This window comes from Ascaphus truei, chromosome 5 (genome assembly GCF_040206685.1).
Source record: "Ascaphus truei isolate aAscTru1 chromosome 5, aAscTru1.hap1, whole genome shotgun sequence".
Taxonomy (NCBI): Eukaryota; Metazoa; Chordata; class Amphibia; order Anura; family Ascaphidae; genus Ascaphus; species Ascaphus truei.
The window spans coordinates 114,240,660-114,258,687 of record NC_134487.1 but is presented as its reverse complement, the minus strand read 5'-3'; the positions used below and the strand labels follow the sequence as shown (position 1 = coordinate 114,258,687).

The window sequence follows — 18,028 nt, the reverse complement described above, 5'->3', positions numbered from 1 at the left end:
CTTACAAGCCCAAACATTTTGTCCACTCCCAGGTGTCCGTGATCATCATGTAGGGATCATAGGACCTGGTACTGCAACCTTCTCGGCAGGACTAGTTGTCTCCTATTGGGGTTGTTGTAATAGGGGACGACTCGGTAGAGGAGGCCACGGTCTATTTGAAACTTGTTCCATTCCCTCATGAGAATAGCCCTCTTCATAAGGAGGGGTTATTTACTTGGATGGCCCAGCGTATAGCTTTAGCCACCCGGTCTCGCATCTGGTGGACCACAAGCTCCTTACAGCTCGATATGGTATCTTGGGTTTCGGACATGACTTTGGGGTGGCATTATGTTGCAGGAAGTGCCTTCGACTGACTTCCCAAGGAGTCCACCACTCTGAGTTTGGAAAAGGTGACTCTATTCTCCACTCCGCTGTGGAGCACAGTGCCCGAAATCCAGGGCCAGGAATCTCCTCCCACTTGCCATTGTTCGATGTTGAACTCAGTCCACTCCTTCTGGACAGGGCATCGGCTCTGACATTCAAGGGTCTTGGCTTGTATTTCAGGGTGAACTGATAATTGGACAGAGCAGCCAACCACCTGTGACCGGTGGCAACCAACTTGGCAGTGGTCAGGATGTATGTCAATGGGTTGTTCGAAGGAAACCCCATATAGATAATCATGCAGTTTATCTAACTAAAGCCCACTTGGTGCTAGAAATTCCAGTTTGTGGACTGGATAGTTCTGTTCACTGGGTGTCAGACTGTGGCTGGCATAGGGTACAGGCCGGAGGCCCAAAGGGTATTTCTGGTGTAATACTGCTCCCAGCCCATTGAAACTGGCATCCACGTGCAGGACGTACGGTTGTTCTGGATCTGCATATGCCAAGACATGAGCTTCGGTGAGGCTTTTCTTAAGCTCCACGAAGGCCTTCTCACAGGCAGAAGTTCACTTGTCCCCGAACGGCGTTCACGGGTTGCTGCTTTTTGCTGAGGTTCTTCTGGGTAGATTTTCAACAGATTGTAGAGGACTTTGGCCTTGCTGGAGTATCCCTCTGCAAATCTTTGATAATAGCCACAAGACTCCAGGAAGGATCGTAGCTCCATCACGTTCTCTGGTCTAGGCCAGTTCACTACTGCTTGACCTTAGCGGGGTCGGTAGCCACCCCTTCTGCGGACACGATGTGGCCCACATAGGTGACTTAAGTGTGGCAGAAGTGGCATTTGTCCAGAGATAACTTCAGACCTTTCTTTCCTAGCCTGTCCAGGACCTTCAAAAGGCATTCTTCATGCTCTTCTAGCGTCTGTCTGAACATGATGACATTGTCCAGATAGACCTGACATTCGCGAGGGTTCATGTCTTGATGGTAATTTCCATTAGTCTCTGGAAAGTTGCAGGTGCCCCACAGATGCCTTGGGGCATCCGGGTGAACAAATAAAATCCGAGGGGGCAGACAAATGCTCTCTTCTCCTGGTCTTCGGGGCTCATGGGTACCTGGTAGTACCCAGACCTCAGGTCCAGCATGCTGAACCACTGACTGCTGGATAGAGCGCTGAGGATCTCTTCAATCCGCGGCAGGGTATATTGATCCGGGACCGTGCGTCGATTCAGGGTGCGATAGTCCACACATAGGCGCACGGTTCTGTTCTTCTTCGGCACCACCGCAATAGGAGAGGCAAAGGGGCAACGGGATTCAGTCAAGATGCCAGCCATCTCCCTATCTTTCAGGACGTCCCTCACATCCTCCACATCTGTGAGAGCTATGCGTCTTGAACGCTCTCGGAACGGATTGGCATCGTTCAGACGGATCGTGTGTTGAGCACTCTTGCCGCTGCCCACATCCACTTTGCTGGTGGAGAACACCTCTTTACGCTCCACCAGCTTGTCGCTCATTCGCTTCTTCCACTCCGGTGGCAAAGACGATTCCCCGAAGTCAAATTGCAACCTGGGAGGGGCTTCCCACACGCTAGCCACATTCACATGGGCTACAGATTCTACGTGAACAACTGGGTATATTCGACCCCACTCTTGACCGATATAAAACCGTATAGAGTGCGGCGAGATATACTGTATAGTCACATTGAACCGGCGAGGAAGTGAAGACTTTCACTCCTTAAATTCTGGCCCCACCTTGAACCCTCTCTTGGCGTTCTCTTCTGGTGTGGTCTTTAGTGAAAAGTACCAGTCGGCTTCATCGCGGCCTGGGTAGTTAGGTACAGCGCACCACCTCTGCAATGGTCCCCAATATGATGGGGGAATTTGGATGTTCCCGGTGCTTGGGACACACCAAGGCTTTCACTTCCATGGGGGTGGGTTTTGTTGGGGTTAAGCTGCGGTATATCCAACCGTACTTGAAACACACCATCAATGGGGTAGTCTTCGCTACTGAGACCCCACAACTTAATTTTCTCTGCCGATTGCATAGGCAGATGCTTGAGGTGCAGATCATAAAAAGGCTGGTAAATGATGGTCACTTGAGACCCTGTGTCCAGCAATGTGGAGTAAATACCCTCCACTAGTACCCGTACTATGGCTGCAGGCCCTACAGATTGTAGGCATCCGGTTGGGGTTCCTTTTCGGGGCTAGACGCAGGGGCGCTATCCAAGGATGTGGACGGCTGTTCTGCCGTTGGAACGGTGAAGGCCATGGCCCCATGGGTGGGGGTCAGTGACTTTGGACCGTGTTTGGCAAAGTGATCTTCTCGGTCGCAGGTATAGCAGCGAATACCTCGGGTCGCACTGGCACTAGGCGTATTGACTGGTTTCTGGGGCACCCTGGAGATGGAGACAGGCGCCACTGAAAGAGCGTTATCCTCTGCACTTTCCGTCTCATTAAACTTCCGGGTCGATGCCCCTTTGGTCTCTCCCTTGCGAGAATCCTTAAGCTTCTTGGGAGTATGTACCGGGGCATGAGCCTGGTGCACTGTCACCTGATTCAATAGCCCCGTAAATGGTTGGCTATAGGATGGGTAGGGATCGATCCTCTCAGGAACTGTTCATGACGAAATTCATCCACTTCAGAGGCGGGGATGAGTTTGCGGGCGAGTAGTGGCCACGATATTAATTGTATACAGTGAAGAAATACAGACAGCTCCTCCCCTTCTTTCTGTCGGAGGGCATAGAACTTAGACTAAAGTTCACTTTCATCATCCTCCAGACCATAGGATTGAGTTAGGAAGTTAACGATCATCCGGGCCGTTACGTCCGCGTTCTGTTCCCGGTGCATTCTTACCATCATCGAAGCCAGGGGCTTTAGGCATTCCATTATCTGCTGTCTCTTGACAGCTTTTGAACAGGACCACTTTTCAATGGTCCATCCAACATTCAATCGATTCTTCCCTCGTGTGCGTTAGCAATATCCCAGAAAATACTTTCAACTTACGATATTTCTGCATCAGGGACGGTTGGCTTAGCCTCTCTGTCAGCTGCTGTATGGCTCCAGTGAGTATCTAAGCTCCATCCGAGCTATGGGAACTGTGGTGGCTCCGCCCAAACATTCGGCTGCCGGCCTCACTCTGGCTAGGACTCCCTGGGGAAGGTAAACCTGACACTCCTCCACGTTAGGTGTCTCCATTTTGATGGTTAGTTCGAGGTATATGAGGGGACATCCACCAGATGGGGCTCCAGGGAGCTGCAGAAACTGTGGAGCATTTTCCTCTGGTATATCACGGCGGCAGTTAACTAGAATAGTACTCCACAGGAGGGTTGTATCCCAGTTTAGATCTAAGATGCAGGCTTTAGCAAACAATGGGATCTTGCTCAATGTTGCGCATGTCAGGTAAGGACAGTGACATTGGAACATGGCTGATCGTGACCACGTGGCGAGGAAGTGCTCGGCATTGCAGGGCCCACTCGTAGACCATCTGGCGGGACGGTAGGGACATGTTCCCTTCTTAATCTGATTTTTCATTCATTTAGATCGGGCACCCCAGGTCTAAATTTCAGGAGCGCCTCCAAATGTAACCCCCTTTCCCTATGCCTATGGGAAACCGCTGGCGATTACGCGTGCTGCTAATACCTGTATGCTCACATGAGGCCTGAGCCTCTGCTTCTGGGAGTCTGGGGTGAGCTCTTTTTCTCTTAGTGCAGCACCTCCACTGAGGTCCCAGCGTAGGCGGGATTTGCTCCTCATAGGAACCAATACAATAGCAATAATACTATCACACCAAGGTATCATATAACTTGCATTTACTATACACAGTGCAATGCAACAATAACACACACAAATGATAACACACACACCCTCGGGGAGCTAGCCCCAAATAACCCTGAGTTGCCTGTGCACCTGTATAACGGTGTCCAACAACATTACCTTCCCCAGCTATATGTCCCAGGGCATCGCTGCCCTCCCTTGGCCTGATGGTGCACGTTGGGTACCTTCCTGGGTACTCCAGTACCCAGGTGCAGCTTGAAGACGTGTACTGAATCACGTCCTACCCATCGGGGTCTCCGACAGCAATTCCCCTCTCGCCTAAGGTCCCGGTCCTCCCTGTGGTGTGAGCTCCAGCCGGAGTGTCTCACACAAAATGTCCTTGAACAATACTCCACTATGTGGGGCTCGGGGTCTAACTGGGGCCTTGGGGCAGAGTTCTGGCCTAGGCAGAGCCTAATCTGGCCTAGTCCTCTCTGCCGGCTCCTGCAAGACTGCCCGCGTGTTTCCTGCCCCACGGAGGATATCAGGAGTCTCTTTTATGGCCGCTCTCACCTGATTGGCTGAGATGGCCCACGTGACCCAACCGAGGCTTCTGGGAATTGTAGTTCCGAAATGCCCAAGATGGCCGCCACAACTCTCCCAGATCATCTCTGCACACAGACCAAACCAGCTGAGCAGTTCCCCGCACCGGAGGCAAGGTAGAGGACACGCTACATAAAGAACACTCACAAATTGTTAAACCTAGGTCAACCGCTTGAACCACTGAGCTTGTACAGTAAGTCATTGGATTTAAAGGGAAAATTGAATTTTGGATCCTGTTGCACAGAACAGACGAACCTTTTCATTACTAGTAATTTTCATTACTTCTGCCACTTAAAAAGATCAAGGAGATCAAACTGTCCAGGATTTCCAGCAACGCACCAATAATTAAAAATGCATACAGTATATGGTCATGTCTCACAAGCATTAGAAGAATTTTTCACCAATGGGCACTGATCCCAAGGAAGAGGATGCTGAAAGGATTGAGAGAAGTAAAATAAACTCCATCCAATAATGACATTGTAGTAAAGGGCCACAAAGAAGCAAACCTACAACAACAAAAAAAGACCAAGAATTAGTACATTTTCTTTAGTGGCATCACTTTAATTAAACATGTTACAATTAGTTTACTCTACTGTATGTCCACTTATACGCTTTTTTTAGAACAATACCAGAATCAAAAATTCAATTAAAATTAACCACATTAAATTACTTGTTTTAAAAGATTAAGAATCAGGTTTTGCTATCTTAGCAAAAACAAGTATAATAAAAATATGTTGGAGATACACTAAGTTGTATATAGCTTTTTTGTGTGTAGGGACATTGTTTACAAGCTACCCCCATTTATGGTACCCACTGCAGATCTTGGTTTGATTTTATAGAAGTCTCCTAGCTGCAAAGCTGATGCAGCAAACTGCAAATGATCTAACAAACACAAAACCCCCATTGCTTTCTATTGATTACTTTCATTGATAACTTTGGTGCAGTTCTTGACACCACTTTTGCATCAGGGAGAGAATGTATTTGCTGCAGTAGTATTGACATTACGACAGGCTAAAGCAAATGTTATTCGATAATTGTAAAATGTGTATCAGTCCCTCCCTGCTACAAACAGTGGAGCAAAATAACTGCATCATGTTTATCAAACATATTTATTATTTAAAATTTTTTTTTACACAGGATTGAAGCAGGGGATCTCCGGAGCTGAACCTCATTCATTTTAGCACTATGGAGCCCATGCTTCATGAAATACAGACCTCTAAAGGGGGTGCCGGTATCTTGACAACGTTTAAAGCTCCTGCATCATGTGGGCCAATAGGAAGCCGAAACTGATTACGTCATGGCTTCCTATTGGCCGCAGGGCAAGGGAGCTTTGAAACTTCGCCATTAAAGGAACCTTGGGCACGCCCTACAGATCCTTTATCTCCAGAAGCAGGGGGTCCCCGGAGCTGAAATTAATGGGGCTCAGCTCAGGAGAACTCCTGCTTCGATCCTATATTTAAAAAAATAATAATTCACCAAAACAATTGCATGCATGGATTGCCGCTTTAACTACTGTATGTATTTGGCATATTAATGCAGCATTGGGGCTTTTTGTCTTTTGAACTAAACTAACAGACACATCTAAGTAATTTGATTTAGAAGCTTTTTTGCATTTGGTTACAATATTAATGGATGAAACAACAACCACTTATCACATTTCTGAAGTTTTATTTGTACATCCAGCAAAGCACATAATAAATAGTACTGAATAAAAGGCTGCACAATGTGAAACTTTCCTTATTAACATTAACATTGCCCAAGCGCCCAGTTATAGTCAGTGTGAAAAAATGAAAATGTGTGGTGCTTCTAAGAAAAATCTTTATGAATATAAATATTAATTTCATTTACACAAACTGTTCCTGAGATGATAACCCCTTTTTGATGAGATGAATGGGAAACTCACTCCTCCATATATTCTGACTAGTGGGTAACGGCCCCCACAAACACTGCAGTAAGGGGCCACACTTATAATTTGAAAAAGTGTCCCAGCATATATGTCAGATTGGAGTTATACAAAATTCTACAAAGTTCATAGAGAAATAACTCACTTTTTGGAGTGGATGTGATCCCAAGGTGACTTGATAAAGAGCTCTGCTCGAAACGCGTTGGTGGGGGTCCTGTGTACCCCGTTATGTAGCTGTATCTGTATGCTGGCTCCATTAAATATATTTTTTTAAGGGTCAAACCTCTCCTTGGCTTAATTACTTTTTTTGGCCCTCCCTGAGCAACGGTGCCTGTTTTTTCTCTGTTCTTCACGTATAGTCAGTATGAGGCATGCATTGTTTGAGATTTTCTAAGTATTTCTAGATATTTAGCTGTCTTTGTAAATTACTGTGATGCCCACCTAATGTAGCATTTTAACTTATCTATTTCTTTTGGGTTATAACTTACAATACAGCTGGCAAATCCGATTCCACCCATTTTAGGGCTAATGTAGTTCCAAACTCCAATGCTTCCTCGACGTATTCTCTGCCCTACAGAGAGCTCCAAGAAAAAGAGTGGAATTCCAATCAGCAGGAGCAGTATTAAATATGGCACTAGGTATGCACCTATAGAAAATAAAAGCAAATCAAAGAGTCAATATTAGTAACAAATTGAATTGCACTATTAATAAAAGCATGCAGTACTTTATGTTTTAACATGAACTTGTCATCGACAATATATTAGCAGACCTATTGTGTGTTAACATCCAGTAACCAAAACAGAGTTGACATTTTTTACCGCTATGGTAGTATAACAGGAGAATTACGAAAATGCGCTAAACAATGGGAAAATGTCTTAAAATTGGTATTTCTTTTTTTTCCTTTAGATTGATAGATGTTTTGCAATATTCCCAATAACAGAATTTTTATTTTAATGACTCTCTTTGTTTATTCAAGCGTTGTGATATTATTTTAAGTTTTATTGCAGTTCCTTTGGGGTTATACTTGCTCTGTAAGCACCCATTGTTACACAAATGTCAATACCTGGATATATCTCTTGAGATATATTAACTGAGTAAACTGAGTTGAAAATAAAATGCTAGTGAGAATGTATGTGTGGTGGTGTCACTGTGATGCTGGAGATGTGTCAGTAATAGGATGCATGATGAGTTCATGGTGAGGACGATGGACGTAGTATCAACAATGGTACTGTAGCCACTAAAGCAGGGGTGGGGAACGTCAAGCCCGAGGGTCGTATAAGGCCCTCGAAATCATTTGGTCTGGCCCTACTAAGGCAGCAGCTATAACCGGGGTCGCGCCAATTTTTAAAAAAATGGCCACCGCGTGCCCGATCGGGAGGAGGGAGGTGGTGTGAGGTGCCGGCAGCTCTACACGATCCCCAGCAGCCACTGTACTAGCCCCAGCGATCCCCCAGCAGCCACCATACTTCCCCCGCAGCATTCCCCTCACTTCCCCCATGCTTCTCCAGCAGTTCCCCCCGCACTTACCCCAGCATCCGCCCTACACGATCCCCCCAGCAGCAGCAGCAACTACCAGAGGTAGGGGGCGGGGTTCTGTGTGCCTGCATGCCTGCTGTGTGCCTGCCTGTCTGTGTCTGTATGGCAAATCAAAGCCACAGGTAAATCATTCTTTCTGCTTTTGGTTTTGTTTGCCCAAAAATGTATGATGCCATCATTTGTTAAACAAATAAACATACAGTAAGCAGCAGAAATGCTTGAATTCCATGTTTCTGGAAAAATGCAAAACATATTCAATTTCCACAAGATACAAATAAGTAAAACAGTTACTTTAAGGGTTATGTTGTTTATTTCATTTTTTGGACCTGCTAGTTTGGACTGCCACTTTAAGTGGGTGTTTGAACTTTATAAATCTGTAAATCATTAACCTTGGGAGTTCTGCTATTGCTTTATTGTAATAAATTAAGAATATTTAGCAAAAAATTCTTCTTGAAAATTATTTGCAATATAGTTAATAATTTTTTATTTTTTTTAAAAGCACTAAGTATTACAATTATATATCCCTCTTACCTCCACCATTTTTCTGACATAAGTATGGGAATCTCCATACATTTCCCAACCCAACAGAAAATCCAACTTGTGCAAGTATATACTGTAGTTTGCTGTTCCAAGCTGGTCTTTCGTCCTCAACATCGGATCCTTCTTCAATATCTCCATCTTTATCTAACTGATCATGGACCATCAACTCGCTCTTCCTAAAGCTTTCATCACCCGAATCCTCATTGGAAAGGAGATCCTTAACTGATTCCACAACATCATCATCGAGCTCTCTCTTTACCTTACTATTCTTAGGCATTTGAAGCAATGAGACAGTTTCAGTAAAGGTACAGTATATATACGTTACAGTCTTTAAGTATTATCTGGTACGACACAGATCAGTTTTAGTGTAGGAAGGTGAAACGTTGCTGTTATATATGATCTCACAAAACTTCAGTTGACATTAGAGGAGCTGAAATGCTGCTGTCTTTGTTTTTCAAAAGTTCATGATGCCAGGGTACCTATAAAAATAAAAATGCATTTTATTAGCTTCCGAAGAATTCTTTATCATAAATATCTACATTCAAAATAATCAGCACAAAACCAGGTACTTTCCTTTTATTCCTTCACCCCTGTGGCTCACTGTGTACACTAAACATTCAAATAAAAGTCTCCTGGCTGCAAAACCCATGCATCACTTTTATCAAATAAGAAAATTTAATTGAGCAATCAATTGGGAAAGATATGGGAAAACAAGAAGTCGAAGGAGCTCACCTTTTGTTTTGATAGGGTTGAGCGGTCAGTCTGATCACACCCTAGAAAATTAGCTTTTGCCCATTGTCATGGTAACTTATGACAAGATATAATTTACACCAAAAATACCTGGGTTGAACTGAACACGACTAGATATGATAAAATATAATTTATTCCTTGAAAAAGGTGAACACACAAGATATACAAATAACAGACAAAATATAGACACTTACTTAAAGGTTTGGCAAGAAAGCCATCAGGATACAGGATGGGACATTTCTTCCATAATTCAGGTTCAGATGTAGACATCACAAAAATACATGAAGACCCAGAGTATAAGCTGAGCCTCGTTTATATGCAATTATTTCCCATTGAACACAACCTAAACCCAGCCCCTCTCATAAATCAGTGGTGAGGTTGACAGTCTTACACCAGAGTAAAACTCCTCCCACCCCAGGACATTTAAAAACTGCTTCTCCTATCTAAATAACTTCATAATTTCAGTTCAGTAATACTTACTGGCACGCGAGACATATTAATACATTCCGGCACGCATGACGCTCCCAATGAGACTAAATATTACCGTGTAATATTAAAATTAAGAGAGATATTAATATCTGTCTCTTAGTACCTGCTAGACATCATGTGTCTGTAATCATTATGTGCAAATTGGTCCCACGAATACACACATCTAGCTTTTAGCACGTTCAGCTGAGGACATCTCATAATATTCTTATATTTAATAAGGTCACTCATTCTGATATCTCCTTGTGTAAACCGCACCCCTGGCCCCAATAACCCCTTGTCAAGAAATCCTTTGAAGCTGGGCCTCGTGTGTAGAGAACATTTGTCATAGGTGCTATATTTCACACCCAATGCTCCAGACCTGGGTCCTAGCTGTCTCTACCAGCAATATACCCTTGGTCTGCCAATTAGGTATTAACATACTGTACACTAAACCCCCTCTGTACTTGTCACACCCAACTTTAATCAAGCCTTTTGAAGCCCAGATATTTCTGAAGACACCACACATATTTGTATTTTCCTAAACTGTAGCTCATTAACCCCTTAAGCCTCCCGCATCAATCCCAGTGTATGTGTTGGTGCAAACACTGGAACAGAAACAATACATTTTTACAGGGAATATACATTAGGATTCTGAAGCAAGATAAAAACATATTACTGGACCCCAGTCCAGTTAACCCCTTGCTCCCCAAGTGAGAGCAGGGGGTGGCCAAATGGGGTGTAACTCCTTTAATCCCGGGCCAAACCCCCTCTCCCTTGACACCCATGATGTATCAGGTGCTTCAAAAGGGCTCTGAAAAAATTAAAGCAGCAAACCACCACAGGAGTAAAGATGGGCAAAAAAAAATTGTGGATTTGAATTTGCCTTGGATTAGGCGATTCCTTTGGTCCACGGATATCTGTGAATTTCCGGATTTTTTTTATTAGTTACAATCCAATCCGCGGATTCTGTAATCCGTGTCAGGGTTCCAGAGTAATGTCCGTGGATTTGTTGGAGGATTTTAAAAAAAAATCCTGCAACGAATTGCGGAATCCACGGATATTACTCTTGAAATCCTCCATCGGGGTTGCAGAACTCCACGGATTGCCCTCTAAGATTGAAACTGGAACTATTCGTTGATGGATTTTCCACTGTGGATGCAGATTTTGAATATAAAGCTCTGGAAATTCTGGGAAACACATTTTGACAGTTTTGCCCATCTCTACCAGAAGCTTATGAGTTTAACCCATATAATCTTAGCATTTTGACCTTGTGCAAGTCTTGCACTTTAAAAAAAAATCATGATTTTCCTAATTTCTCTAGTTTCTGAGGATACCATGGTAACATTTAAACTTTGCTGGATTCAGTGTAACCTTCTTTTTAATGTAAAAGAAGAGTCCGTCCCCCCCTTTTCTAAGCCTGTCTTGATTGCTGGCAATCCAGATCCAAATCAAGTCACTTAACCTAACGCAACTCATTTCCATACCCACATGGAGAAACCTGAAATCTCACAACCATTCCTTGCTAGACTGGATTCTCTCCTCTTGTCCCAGTGGAATCCAATCCTCTGACATCCTACCTGACATTTTCAGTGACCATGCAATAGTGTACTGTGCAAGGAAAATCAAACCACCAAAATCAAGCCCTAAAGTTCTACTCACTAGAACATTTTGGAACTTTAACACACAACAGTTTCTGGCTGACCTTACCAACTGCCCCTGGTACAGAATCGACTTAATTCCCTGATTCTGATTCTGCACTCGACTATTTCCAATTCGAGTTCTTAAAACTCTGTGATACCCATGCTCCACTATGCAGAGTAAGAGTACAGGGGACCCACCATCTGTGGGTTACAACCGACCTTATAGCGTTCTACCATTTTAGGGATGCCTTGTGGAAAAGCAACAAAGTAACTGGCACTACCAAAGATCTTAAAAACTACAGATGCCTGCGAAATATGTGCACAAGGCAAACAAGGCATGCAAAAGCACAATACTACTCTGACAATCTTCACCAGAATACATCAAATCCACCTAGCTTCCGGAAGTCATCAACAATATATTCCAGCCTTCTAGCCATGAACAACCATGTAATATCATTAAGGAGGATATTACAAATCCAACTGACATTGCAAATGAATACTTTGTGGGGTGTACTACTAACTTATTAGCGAAACACAACTCAAACTACAAACATGAACTTCATTCTGAGAGTACCTCAATAGCCTCACCCTCTCCCAACACTGCCCACAATTTTCAATTTGTCCCAGTATCTGAAGAGGAGATTACACAACTAATCCTCAAATTAAAACTAAGCAGCCAATGTGGACCTGATATACTGCAATCTAAGTTCCTACGACTTGGTGCCCCAGCTATTGCCAAACCGCTAGCTTCCTTAGTCAACTCTATTCTGTCTGCAGGCCATATCCCTAAGACCTGGAAAACTGCCAGAGTTGTCCCAATCTTCAAAAGTGGAGACAGAAACAGTCTGAAACTACAGGCCAATCTCTTTTCTCCCAATACTATCCAAAGTCATGGAAAAATGTGTTCACTCCTAGTTAAACGATTACTATACCAAGACAAATTTCCCTAGCCAATTCCAATCTGGCTTTCGCCAAAAACACTCCACGGTAACTACCCTCCTAAAAGATTGCAACGAGATCCATTGTGGAATGGAACTGGGACAACTTACTGGTGCAATATTCCTAGACTTTGCAAAGGCTTTTGATACCGTTTGCTAAACAAACTCCAGTGCTCTGGAATAGGGAAGCATGCTTTAAACTGGTTTCCTTCCTAACTATCAGGTAGATCCCAACATGTGTCTATCTCAGACTCTAACTCCAACTCCTTGGATATCACCTGTGGTGTCCCGCAAGGTTCTGTTTTGGAGCCCCTACTCTTCTCAGTGTTCATCAATGATCTTCCTACATCTTGTAAGGGATTTTCAATACACATGTATGTGGATGACACATCTTATATGCACTCAGCCATAGCCTCTCCAACCTTGGACACGTACTTCAGTCTGACTTTTTGAAACTTGAAAATTAGATTTCCCAAAACAAACTGTTTTTAAACACTGACAATATTGTAACAATGGTATTTGGGACCAAGGCTAAATTTCTAAAGCTTCCAATGACTGAGTTCCAGATCAGAACCAAGCATATGAGTTGACTCCCATTTCTTAATCAGGATGCACATTGATACCCTGACATCCAAAACCTATGCCAAACTAGGTGTACTTTACAGGAACAAATCCTCCCTAAGTCTGCTGGTCAGCAAGTGTATCTCACTGCAAATGCTAATGCCAATTATAGACTATGGGGACATAGTATAATATGTGGTCTGCCTTGGCGTTGGCTCAGGGGCTTACAACAATTTTGGCCAAAAATGTCAAACTAAAAGACCATTTTACTTATTAGATATTTATACATATATATTTAGGCACTGTACCGTGTATGAGTCTCACTGGATGTGCTAAAAACTGAGCTTTGTCTGTGTTTTATGTTCTGTCTCTGGTTTTAAAATATATATTGCCATGCTCAGTAGCACTCCTCTGTGACACTCATATGCTTATATATATGTTGTGGTCATTTTGGGGGTTCAATAGGAGCTTGTTAGGTGTCCAGTATGTTTTACAATTCTTGTCCAGCTAGTCATGGCTGATTGGAGGGTGGCAACCTCCTTCCTAATTTAAGCTCACCCCCTCCCACATTTAAATGGTTATGGGCTCACTCCATAGCATCTTCCACTCAGGGGAACTTGCCTGCTTGCAGTTTGGCTGTGACATCTCTAATACAGAGTGCTTTTCCTGGTAATGTACAGGTTAATAAAAGCTTCAGTCAGACTCAGAACTTTGCAACTAATATTGACAGATTTACTATAAATCATTCTTCCTGTTATTACACAGGTTATTAAGAATTTATATTAGCGTTAGGGACCCCTGATATGTGGTCTGCCTTGGCGTTGGCTCAGGGGCTTACAACAATTTTGGCCAAAAATGTCAAACTAAAAGACCATTTTACTTATTAGATATTTATACATATATATTTAGGCACTGTACCGTGTATGAGTCTCACTGGATGTGCTAAAAACTGAGCTTTGTCTGTGTTTTATGTTCTGTCTCTGGTTTTAAAATATATATTGCCATGCTCAGTAGCACTCCTCTGTGACACTCATATGCTTATATATATGTTGTGGTCATTTTGGGGGTTCAATAGGAGCTTGTTAGGTGTCCAGTATGTTTTACAATTCTTGTCCAGCTAGTCATGGCTGATTGGAGGGTGGCAACCTCCTTCCTAATTTAAGCTCACCCCCTCCCACATTTAAATGGTTATGGGCTCACTCCATAGCATCTTCCACTCAGGGGAACTTGCCTGCTTGCAGTTTGGCTGTGACATCTCTAATACAGAGTGCTTTTCCTGGTAATGTACAGGTTAATAAAAGCTTCAGTCAGACTCAGAACTTTGCAACTAATATTGACAGATTTACTATAAATCATTCTTCCTGTTATTACACAGGTTATTAAGAATTTATATTAGCGTTAGGGACCCCTGATATGTGGTCTGCCTTGGCGTTGGCTCAGGGGCTTACAACAATTTTGGCCAAAAATGTCAAACTAAAAGACCATTTTACTTATTAGATATTTATACATATATATTTAGGCACTGTACCGTGTATGAGTCTCACTGGATGTGCTAAAAACTGAGCTTTGTTTTATGTTCTGTCTCTGGTTTTAAAATATATATTGCCATGCTCAGTAGCACTCCTCTGTGACACTCATATGCTTATATATATGTTGTGGTCATTTTGGGGGTTCAATAGGAGCTTGTTAGGTGTCCAGTATGTTTGACATAGTATAAGGCACAGAACCCCAAACCCACCTTAGAAAAATCGATACCTTCTACAATTCAATATGTCGTTTTGTCCTCCTATGCAACTACTGTACAACACACATCACTGCGAAATGCACAAAGAACTAAATTGGCCATCACTTGATTCTAAGCGCAAAGTTTATCTTTCCTGTCTTGCTTTCAAATACTTTCTAGGCAAGCTACCCGTCTATCTGAACAAGCTCCTCACCCTTACCATATGCAGCACGTATCATCTGAGATCAGACTCAAAAAGACTGTTCATGGTCCCAAGGCTCAACAAAGCCTTCTCCTTCTACTACCATGCACCCCACAACTGGAACAATCTACTGGAAACTCTCACAGCTAGTCTAAGTTCTTTCAAAACTAAAGCTGTCTCATTTTAATCTAGTCTGTAACTGTTACATACACCTATAACATATATTATCTCTTACTTTGCATGCAATATCTTGTATATAATGTATACCCTGCTCACTTACTGTAACCATGTATGTGTTATCATAACTCTGTGCCCAAGACATACTTGAAAACGAGAGGTAACTCTGAATGTATTACTTCCTGGTAAAACTTTTTGTAAGTAAATAAATGATTTTCCTACTGTAATTTCTCTAGTTTCTGATTTTACCATGGTAACATTTAAACTGCACTGGGTTCTGGATAACCTTATTTTAACCATAAAGAAGCATTGCCTCTTGTTTTGTTTCTATAATAGCTAGTTAGCAGGGGCCTCTAGACTTGATTAGCATTGATTTCAGCTCCGGAGACATGTTGCTTTCCCAAATACATATAGTACCTCAGAAGGTGCTGGCAGAATCAGCTCCTGCTGGGTACCCAATATGGCGGTTTAAAGTTTCCACAGGCCAATAGAAAGCCAAGACATCATCCCTTGCGGCTTCCTATTTATAAGGATTTTGCTCGATCCGTGCCGGGTTCTGCTGCCAGTTCGTGATTTCCAGGCTGCCTGCCCTTTCTTCTCAATTTGCCCATTTTGGTTACTGGCAGCCTGCTATATAAGGCTGCACTTCCTGGTGGGAGTCGCCGAGCAAAGTTCTATGTTTCTGCAGCTCCTGTCGGTCTTTGCTGTTGCCCTTTCCGTTACCTGTTTGGATTCCTTGTTGCTGACCCCGGACCGTGACCCCGACCTCGCTGCCTTCCGCCTACCCTGACCCTTTGCCTGGACTTTTCCCCAATGCCGCCTGCCCTGGCCTTTTGCCTGTCCCCTGGACTCCGTACCATTGCCGCCAGCCCTGACCCATGCTTCCATACCGACAACAAATACTCTTACAGGATTCTGTCCCTGGGCTCTGGTCGGTTTATTTACATCCGTACCTCAGCCCTGCGGGCTGCTTCCTGATTTGAGAAGAGCCCCATCACACTATTGGCCAGTGTTATGCAGGACCTTTAAACAGCAGAGGACTACCAGTATTACCTTCAGAGGTAAGTATGTCAGGGAGCAGGTGTCCCCGGAGCTAAAATTAACGTGCTCAAACTCCAGAGACCCCCTGCTTTCCATCTAGAGAGGATGCAATTTTTTATTTTATTTTTGATGTTTTTATCTCCTGAATTAAGCCTCAGAGTTTAAAAAAAACAACATCATTTGAAACGGGAAGATGAGAAAGTAAATAGAAAATAAAAAGCAAAAAATGGTGACAGCTATGGATTGATTTGTACTGTAAGTGAGGAATAAATGAGGCAAGTATAATGTAACAACCAAATAAGTTCATGTAAATGTTAATATAAATCTTTGTCATGATAAGGATGAGTTATTGTTGCTCATGATAGTTTTCCATATAGTGCTGTAGAAAGCTTCTCTTGGTTTTATTGAATCTCCTACTAGGCTGCATTTTTGCCCGAACCTAGTTTGGGATATATGATTATTATATGATGACTCAATGGAACTACTGCACTGCATTCTTTTTTTTTAGTAATCTTATTGGAATTTATTAACCATGGGTATTTTTGTACTAAATATGATAATAGGATAGTTAAGCAAATTAAATATATTTCCTTAGTTTGCACTTAGATTGCAGTAGGTAGATATATTTGTGCGTAACGTAAACCACTCGGGAATATAGTGCACTGCCTGCGTTTGCCGTATTTCATGGATGGAATAGAACGCTTGGCGATCGGTCGTATGGTCGTATAAATCTATACATAGTGGCATTTAATTGATGAGGCCCACTATGATAAAATAATATATTTCATTATATTTTATGATGTAATGAAAAAGGGCATTTTCTTTGTAATAAGTATTTTCCTTTTTGCTCCTGCAGTAATTATTTCTGAAGAATATGACCACCATGTATATAAATAAATTGTTAAACTGTAGAACATTTATTATGTAAATTGGGAACTATACACTTTCTTCTGCTTCTTTTATTTAGAGTAGATACACAAGGTACATTACAAAGGTATTTTATTGGAATTGGTACACTACTGGTACCTTGACTCCAACACCTTCACATTTATTCGTTTGTAAAAAGTTTAGATTATTGGCAACAGTATTGCACACATTTTCCAGTAAGGAAACATTGCGAAATGACCCCTCTTAGTTAGTTGATAAATCCATATTTTATTTCACCAGTGCAAAATTGGAGTGAGACTCGTAAATTCAACCCAAAGGGCATATTTTAAAACTTTTTCCCATAGTGTACTGTATAGATAGAGCATGACACATAAGTTTTCAGAATTGCATGCTCTGATTTGAACTGCTTTTATTTACGATCCGTAGACTTTTTGAGTAAATATGATTACAAATTTCCCATGACCTTGTATGATATTTTCCTTACACAAAAATAAAATGTAAGAAATATAAATTGATTTCCTTTTAAAGTGGAACAAATGTCATGTAAATTACATCAAAAGAAAGATTATCAAATCAAACATTTTCAGTAAATCAATTTAGTCACCCACATGGAAATGGGAAATATGACCCAACCTTAACATTTACAAATATTATCTACAGTTCTAGCCACATCTCTGCACACAAATGGACATGTTAACTAAGAAGTACTCTGCTGTACTTATTAAGGCATGCTGTACCTTATGAAATGGTGAAAAATCAGCACAAAAAACAATCCTTCAACAGAAAATAATAACAAAGCATTTAGATCAATACCTATCATCACCCCTGATGAAGCACAAGCCGTAAGAAATGCATAGAGGTTACCTAACACCACAGCTTTTCCTGAGCCAAATACGTTGAAGCTTGAAGCTGCTGATACAACCAGGAAGTGACAGACGGTCCAATCTTGC

The 18,028-nt window shown here is 42.4% G+C and overlaps 1 protein-coding gene across 1 annotated transcript in view; it reads right to left on the bottom strand.

Moving 5' to 3' along the window:
• Positions 1-18,028, bottom strand: part of SLC6A15 (solute carrier family 6 member 15) — a 55,184-nt gene that overhangs the window by 21,974 nt on the left and 15,182 nt on the right. Inside the window, exons 2-4 of the mRNA XM_075600491.1 lie at positions 8,682-9,169; positions 7,103-7,260; positions 5,091-5,217 (exon numbers count right to left, since the gene is read on the bottom strand). Of these exons, the coding sequence (XP_075456606.1) occupies positions 5,091-5,217; positions 7,103-7,260; positions 8,682-8,967 (571 nt within the window). The 5' untranslated portion in view covers positions 8,968-9,169. The remainder of the gene's footprint in view (positions 1-5,090; positions 5,218-7,102; positions 7,261-8,681; positions 9,170-18,028) is intronic.